Source organism: Bison bison, unplaced genomic scaffold (assembly GCF_000754665.1).
Source record: "Bison bison bison isolate TAMUID 2011002044 unplaced genomic scaffold, Bison_UMD1.0 scf7180017864072, whole genome shotgun sequence".
Classification (NCBI taxonomy): domain Eukaryota; kingdom Metazoa; phylum Chordata; class Mammalia; order Artiodactyla; family Bovidae; genus Bison; species Bison bison.
The window spans coordinates 2,783,633-2,792,342 of NW_011494644.1; the positions used below are offsets into that span (position 1 = coordinate 2,783,633).

The 8,710-nt window shown below is 44.0% G+C and overlaps 1 protein-coding gene across 1 annotated transcript in view; it reads right to left on the reverse strand.

The window, feature by feature from the left end:
- Positions 1–2,318: 2,318 nt before the first annotated feature.
- GP2 (glycoprotein 2 (zymogen granule membrane)) overlaps positions 2,319–8,710 on the reverse strand; it is a 20,327-nt gene continuing 13,935 nt past the window's right edge. Inside the window, exons 10-12 of the mRNA XM_010837132.1 lie at positions 7,652–7,736; positions 6,134–6,178; positions 2,319–2,801 (exon numbers count right to left, since the gene is read on the reverse strand). Of these exons, the coding sequence (XP_010835434.1) occupies positions 2,743–2,801; positions 6,134–6,178; positions 7,652–7,736 (189 nt within the window). The 3' untranslated portion in view covers positions 2,319–2,742. The remainder of the gene's footprint in view (positions 2,802–6,133; positions 6,179–7,651; positions 7,737–8,710) is intronic.

Genomic DNA, 8,710 nt, shown 5'->3' on the forward strand with positions numbered 1-8,710 from the left:
TCCAAAATTTTGCCCCTGGTAACCCTGTGGGTTATCATGGAGTTTCTTTGAGGGGTTGAGGAGGCAAGCACAGAATGGAAGAAGTAAACCCTGGCATCAGTCTATCAACTTCTCTATATTGGATGCTCAGGCAGACTTGTATTTAAAAAAAATGGCTCCCCTATAAATGTTGTGAATCTTGTTATAGCCAAGCCCCCTTTCCCTACAGAAGGGAGAAGATGAGCCTCAGAGAGGGGAAAAATTAGGATCTCTGACCTCCTTTGAGTTCCATTGCTAGCATGCCACCTTCCTTGGAATGTGGTAGTTGTAAATCCTCCAACTTACTGGGAAAAAGAAAGCAATTTCTCCCAAGAATCCCCCTTTCAAAAAAGCCACAATCACAGTGGTCTTTTGGTATATCTGTCCAAGCAACACCCCCATTTATCTGAGACTTGCCCCCTCAGGTCAGCCCTAGTGGCTCTGTGCTAGATGAGCCCACTCACATGACCTCAACAATTGGACCAGGAGAAGCACTTAGACCTACGCAGGGAACTCATACTCCCTAGGTACAATTTGGATGTGGGATACCAAAATGCCAGTTGGTCTCTGTGGTCCCTGAAGTGATGTGAAGCTGTAGTGTCCATATTCAGTCAACGATGATGAATGGATGGGCAAAGTTAATTTCACAGAGAGGGGAAAATGAAGGGGACACACAAAAATAAGCAGATGTAAAGGCTGTGTGCTTTCGGGAAGACTGACAGGTGAAAGAGACAAGCCTGTTTCTCGCGGTTCTCCTTGTGCAGTCAGGCTGTATCTTTTGCCCTTGGTCTTTGTGCTCCTATATTCTTACAATTAATTCCCCTTTGGTCTGAGGCCATTGGAGTGGGGTTTTGTTTCTTGCAAGCACACCATATCTGACCAATGTGGCACTTTGCAAAGTCTCCTCCTGGCAGATGAATAGGCTCTGCCCCTAGTCACTTACAGGCTTCCCAGGTGGTAAAGAATCCACCTGCCAATGCAGGAGATGCAAGAGATGCAGGTTTGGTCCTCGGTTGGGAAGATCCTCTGGACTGCTGCTGCTGCTGCTAAGTCGCTTCAGTCATGTCCGACTCTGTGTGACCCCATAGAAGAATGGCAACTCACTCCAGTGTTCTTGCCTGGAAAATTCTGAGACAGTCATTTCCTAGGCAGGTTGATAAGGAGTCTAGGGGTCCCCAAGGAGTCTAGGGGTCCCCAAGGAGAGAGGGGTCTGGAATTCTCAAGGAGGAAGAAAAGACAAACTTTTTTTCCTTCTCTACATTCCTTAGGATTATATAACAATAATGTATCCTGCCTGAGGACAGTCTCTGGATTAAACCTTCTGGCTAATTCTGTTATCTTAAAATGTAAATTATGGAAGTAGACCTGGTCTTTACAAAGATGTATCCTGCCTGAGGACAGTCTCTGGATTAAACCTTCTGGCTAATTCTGTTATCTTAAAATGTATGTTATGGGAGTAGGTCTGGTGAGGTCTTTACAACCTCCATACATTCTTTGGATTCATTGGAGAGTATATAACTTCATTGCTAACACTAGCAAGTGGGTACTCTTTCTTCCCCCTTCTGATGCCTATGTCAGAAGCTTTCTCTATCTCCTTTATACTTTAATAAAACTTTATTACACAAAAGCTCTGAGCGATCAAGCCTCGTCTCTGGCCCCGGATTAAATTCTTCTCCTCCGGGGGCCAAGAATCCCGGTGTCTTCGCGTGATTCAACAACAACCTTTCAATTCCATGGACAGAGAAACATGGCAGCTACAATCATGGGGTCTCAAAGAGTCGGACATGACGGTGCACACACTCCTGCTGATCTCCTAGCCTTGATCCTGTCAGTTTCCCTGAAGCCAGCTTGGAGGGGCCTCATGCATAGCATTCTCTGTATGAGGCATCTTTGTGCAGTCTTCGTGAAGATTCATTCAAGGTTTCCAGAAAGGGATTTTACTCACCCTCCAGGCTCTGCTGCTACATCCTCAGGGCAGAATTGATGCATTATTTTATACTGGAACTCCCTGCTGAGCCCTTCAGAGCAAGGGCATCACTATTTACCACTAGAGGTGTGCTCTTGGGAGACAACATCTCTGCGCCCAAACTGAGCAGTTCTTCTAGCATCCAGGCCCCAGGGTAGGAGTTTGTATATTGCTAGGTATGTAAAGCAGGTCTGCAGTGTGGCGGGGCCAGGGGAGCAATGGGGACTAGTCTTCTCTGGTGCAAGGTCTCCAAAAGTGGCCACATTACATGTTTCCATAGAAATTGTTGAAACCATGACGGAAATACACCAGAGGAAGTGGGCTGAAAGCAAACATCAGTCTGTTCAATTTATTGGCAGTCAGAATGGAGGTACTTCAGAAGATCGTGGAGGGTACCTCTTTTACAAGCTCTGCCCCTGCTCCTTCCCCTCACTGACATAGCCCCTCTTCCCTGAAGCTATGAACATGTGAGATACTTGTAGACACGCAAGCACCTGGCAAGTTTGCTTTCAAGAGCCTGCTAATGAATGAGGAAAGTCAGTCCAGGCCAGGTGTCAGAGCCCCCACCATGAGAAAAAGAGGAATACAAAGGACTGAGAGTGTTAAACAAGGCAAAGCTCTTCTTTTTCTCCAAAACTAGTCAGGCCTGGAGACTATGTGATTTGTTTGAAGACAGAACCAGCAGAGCTGCAGGGTGACTGGAAGCCATCGCCAGAGGGAAGAACACAAGCTTCAAGGCCAGATGCCCAGCCGAGCTCTCAGAACAGCCCAGCCAGGAGGACAGGCAGGAGAACCATGGGCCAGGCCACCAGGAACCCTGAAACACAAGAGAGGACTGTCGGGTGCTGGGCTCTGGAACTCAGCAGCCAACGTGAGGTGGCATCCCTATCTTCTGCTGGACAAGGATGACAAACACAGAGTATCCTTAATATCTATTTTAGATTTCTGCCCCTGGGAGGTGGCAAAGGGCCATGTCATAGAGGCAAAGCTGACTCACCACCACCAAACACTTCAGTTCCCTGTGGGCACACAGGAAGTTACTTTTTCCCACATGCATTGCAGTAGGTAGGACCATATGAGTGGATCTGACCAGTAGAATGTGGGTAGAAGTCACATGTGCCACTTTTAGGCTTGGTTCTTAAAGCCTCCTATATAATTTTCCATGCTCCCTCATCCAGCATCTAGGGACCAGATGCAGAGGCTCCAAGAGAGGACTTTCAGGGGACAGCAGAGTTGCCAGAATTTACCAGAAGGTAAGAACCCCAGTTCCTAATGACGGTAAAGGGCACTGAGCTGCATCTTCCAGTGATTTTATGGGAAATAAACTGTTGCATAAAAGCACAGAAAGTTGTGAATCACTTGTCACAGTAGCTAGTATTACTCACTCTGATAGTGAAGAGGCAGAAAGACACTGAAGGCAGAAATAGAGGTTAAAAAAGCATTACCTCTGAAGCCTGACTGCATAGTTTAGAATTCTAACTCTGCAACTAGCTATGCAGGCCCAGGCGAGTTATTGAATCTCTCTGTGCCTGAATGTCCCTGTGTGCAAAATAGGATCATTACTAACAGCTATTACTGCATGAGATTTTTGTAAGGCGAGTGAGTGAACTCATAGCAAGCATTTAGAGCAGTGCCTGACACATGGTAAACACCATGTAAGTATTGGTTTTGAAAATCGGACTCTAAGATCTGGGACGTTGGGATCATATCTCTTCTGAACGTTACTGTATACTCAGGGTTAAAGAAAGGCTTGTCTCCTGGATCATAGCTATCATATTAGAGGATATCTCTAATTGGGTGCAAGCCCCTTATAGAGGATATCTCTATTGGGTGCAAGCCCCTTCCACCCAATACCAGATTATAGTGGCTCCCCAAGCCTTAAATTTCAAAATAACTTGCTGATGTCCTTAGGAGGGAGAGGGAGACGAATATCACAATTTTCAGAAACATATCATTATATGACAATGAAATGTAGGTTGATGTTCAATTAATTTTAAAAACGTCGTAAATGGCTGTGGGAGAGAGCAAACTGTGAAACCCATAGGTGCACTCTTGCGGTAGTCTGCCACCGCATCATGTTGGAGTGATTCCTCTGTTTTCAAAAGTCTCCAGAAACCAGTACCCACCAAGAAATTAGTCAATTTAGCAAAGTCCATTGCGAAGCCAGGCTGTTCCAGGCACTATGCTAACCCGAAGGACTGGAAGAAATGAATGAGACTGAGGTCCCTGCTCTCAAGCTGTTTGCAGTCTGAGCTCTAACCACCCTCTCTGATGAGTACTACTTTTCTGAGCATTGTCTGAATGTTAGCACTGAAGTTATTTGGAAACATTTGGACTGTTATCTAGTTGGAGATTTGAGGATGGGTAGAATTTTTTAATGTCTGGGTTGACGAGTATAGGCCATTCTGGGGGATAGTGAAATCTTAATAGCATTGCTTTGCCTTTGGATCAAAATATATTTCTTAGATTTGTCTCCCTACTGGACTCCAATTCATTCATCAAAACCACATTCAGATGTTAACCTCAGCTGAAATTCTCTTCTGATCTTATCCAATACAATTAATTACTCTTCTGCACTATCTACTTGCTTGTGATTTATTTGCTTATATGAGTATTTAATTTTGCAACTGTTGTTCATTTTTCCTATAGGGCTTGTTCTGCTAATATTTGCATACCTGGCTCCTTTTTCTCATTTAGTTCAAACATTACCTCCTTCAAACATTTTTCTGACTATTTATCCATTCTGATATTCATTCTTCCTTCCTATCTTGTTTAACAGATCCATCAAACATTGTTTGGGTGTGTGACCATCCAGGATAAAGACTGCGTTTCCCAACTTCCTTTGCAGCCAGATGTGGCCATGTGACTCAGCACTGATCAATGAGAAGTAAGTGAAGATATAAGGTGTCAGCTTCCAGGATTGTTCCTTAAAAGTCATTGACTTCTTCCAAGTTCCCTCCATCCTGGCCTAGATATAAAGATTGGTGTTCTGTCTGCCATCTTGGACCATGAGTATGATGGCAACATCCTAAACATGGTAGAGGGGTGAGATGGAAGGAGTCTGGATTCTTTTTTTTTTTTAGAATGCAATCCCAACTAATATGTGTGGCATGAGTAGTTCCCATCATAAGGTAGCCAAATAATTGCTAAAAAATTTCATCAGTTAGTGACCCAAGAGAAAGTTCCTATTGAGGAGGGGAATTTTCTGTCAAGTGCAATGATTCAGGCCTTTAAGTACAGGGGAAATGGACTTGGTTAACTATTACTGCTTTATAGTAATGCCCTATTGCAGAAAGATGAGAAATGGACGGGTTTTAATAGTTAGGGCCAAGTGAAAGAGCCGGAGTGTCTCTTTGGTAGGTAACTTGTAAGAGGCCCTTATCTCCAGCATTAGGAGAATGGATACCCCTGAGGGGCAAATTTGGACTCATTGTAGTTGCCAGGTTTAAAAGGTGGTTGAATGCTCTGTCTGGGCAGCTTTGCAACAATGTCAGAGCCCTAGTTGGAAAAACCTGGAAACTGAGGAACATGGGATGGGATCATCTGGATAGAGGCTCCTAAGGATTGTGATTCTTCTGATAGCCTTGAACCAATGCCTTCAGAGCCTCACTGTCTTTATTAGGAGCTAGCCTTTCCCCACCCAAGAAGAGAGTCTGGATTCTTGATGACCTCATGATGCTGGCCCGTTAGTCCTGGATTGCTTGCCTTATTGACTTCATTTATGTGTGAGAGAAATAAACTTCTGTGTTATTAAAGGCAGTATTACCCATGCTGGTAACTTTCTATCACATCATTCTCTTCTATTTCTAAATTGCCTTGTTAGCTTTTTTATTGTCTATTTTGAAACTGGAACACAATCTCCATTAGGGCAGGCACCTGACCTGTACCATTCACCATTATAACTTTAGTGCCAGTAACAATGCCTAACACACAGTTGGTGCTCAATAAACATTTTTTGTCTAATGATGGCTCTCCTGCTGCACTATGAGCATCTTTAGAGCCAGTCTGGGGTTTGATTCATTTCAGGGTTCACAGCTCTTGGCACAGTTCTTGGGGCCTCTCACATAGAAGAGACTAAATAAATATGCACTGAATTAAAACAAAGAAGAGTTGGGAGGGCTGTGGGAAAGGCAAAAGAAAATAATGTACCTGCAGTGTTGGGTGTTCCACTCATGACACCAAGAGACTGGGCACCTGGAGACAAGATCAGAAGGTGAGGATTTCCACAGTCATGCTCCACTGGCTATGGCACTGTAGCCATAGCTGCTCCAAGACCTCCCGGATCTGGTCATCACAGTCACTGGCAATCCACATTGTGGAAACATCTACTATTTAGCAAGTACCTTTCTAAACACATTTCATGCATTAGAAACTTAATCCTCCTGAGAGATTTGTGAAGAGTGTTCTCATCCCCATTTGACAGATGAGAAGACTGAGGCTCAGCAATGTCTGCCAATAAGTGGAAGAGTTTGGATTCAAACCCCAGTCTACCTGATTGCAAAGTAGAAGTTCTCAATCCCTTCTCCCTCCTCCCCAGTCTACCCTGTGACAACACATGAACTTCTAGAGGAAGATTCAATAGAAGAACAAGATAACTAGAGGCAGAGTCTTCTTCATGAGACAGCCTCAGTTTACTTATCTGGAGAATGGCAGTGGTAATGGTGCTTATGTCTCTAGACTGTTGTGAACATTTCATGTGATAATGCATATAAATATGCTGCCAGGCAGGAGGTATTATTATTAATGTTACTGTTATTAATATTATTAATGTTGCATGCATGCTAAGTCGCTTCAGTCATGTCTGACTCTTTATGACCCTATGGACTGTAGCCCACCAAGCTCCTCTGTCCATGGGATTCTCCAGGCAAGAATACTGGAGTGGGTTGCCGTGCCCTCCTCCAGGGGATTTTCCTGTTATAGGAATGGAACCAGAGTCTTTTATGTCTCCTGTATTGGCAGGTGGGTTCTTTCCCACTAGGGCCACCTGGGAACCCCATTATTAATGTTACTGCACCTTAATTTCTCTAGGACAGAAAAAATGCTTTCAGTTTTTTGGATTTCTTGATTCTGTCAATTCAGTGCAAGTAAAAGCCATGAGAGTACTGTTAACCTGCGGGATAGACAGATGAAAATTTAAGGAGCATTTGGAAAGCTTCTCCTATGTCATGCCCCAGAACACCATAACTGGATTTTGAGAAATATGGTCATTCTCCAGAAACCTAAGTTGGTTTAGTACTTAGACCTCATCTCAAAGAGATCGAGTTATGGGCACCTGGCAGGAGGGAAAAGACAAAAGACACATGCTTGGGAATCAGCCTGAGCTGGGTTCAATGCTAACTCCAGCTGCTCATGAGTGGGTGATCTTGGGTGAGTCACTTAATCTCTCTGAGCTTCAGTTTCTCATCTGTGAAATGGATGCAGTTGGAGAGGATTGAGTCAGTGAATTCTGAGAGCTTAGCCTGATCTCTAGCACATAGGAAGCCCAGCACAAGTGGCAAATGCTATTATCATTACCCAAAACATCTCCTGGAAAGATGCATTTACCACTGGGTTTCCTGAGGAAGCAGAAAAGGACCTGGGCTGTTAAGTTGGTGACCCCAGGCATCTGAGGTTAACTGTCAGCACTTGGCCAGCTGGAGCTATCACCAGGACTTGGCTACTTCTTACCTTTGCGAGTGATGGGTCCCAGATCTATAACTCGGGCTGGATCAATAGCCACTCCTTCACTGCGGAGTTGACTTCTTGAGCAAGACTGTGGGGATGGAGAATTCTCATTATATCAAAATGGAAAGGCATGTTCCTATCCAAATTGCTCCTTCCATGAGCAGCTCTGGCCCAGGAATGGGCTCCCACCCACGATATGATCCTGATTCTGACCCAGGAATGGGCTCCCACCCACGATATGATCCTGACTCTGATGCTGTGGTTTTCTCAATCTAGAGAATTCTCACTGTCATGTCAAATGAACCTGGGTTTGAATCTCCTCTTTTCTTTCAGTTGTCTAACTTGGAATAAATGACTACACCTGTCTACTATTATTAAATCATATCTTCTCAGCTGTGAAGGTTAAAAGGAAATATGTGTGCAACACACAGGTACACAGCAAGCACTCAAGAAATGCCAACTCTTAGTAGGCAGTGTTGAATCTGGGTTAAGAGCATGGGCATGTAAGTCACACCTCAGCCAGGGCATAGTCAGCCCTGGTACTTTCTAGCTCTGAGGCCCTTAGGCAAGTAACCTCTCTGAGCTCAGTTTCTTCATCTGTAAGATGCAGTTGATAAAAGAATCTACTTAAAAGTGTGCTGTGAGAATTAAATTGGATAAGGCATATAAAAGTTTTAGAATGGTGCTTGACACAGGCTTAAAACTCAACATTCAAAAAACCAAGATCATGGCATCTGGTCCCATCACTTCATGGCAAATAGATGGGGAAACAATGGAAAGAGTGACAGACTTTATTTTTTTGGCCTCCAAAATCACTGCAGATGGTGACTGCAGCCATGAAATTAAAAGGCATTTGTTCCTTAGAATAAAAGTTATGACAAACCTAGACAGTATATTAAAAAGCAGAGACATTATTTTACCAATAAAGGTCCATCTAGTCAAAGCTATGGTTTTTCCAGTAGTCATGTATGGATGTGAGAGTTGGACTATAATGAAAGCTGAGCACAGAAGAACTGATGCTTTTGAACTGTGGTGTTGGAAAAGACTCTTGAGAGTCCCTTG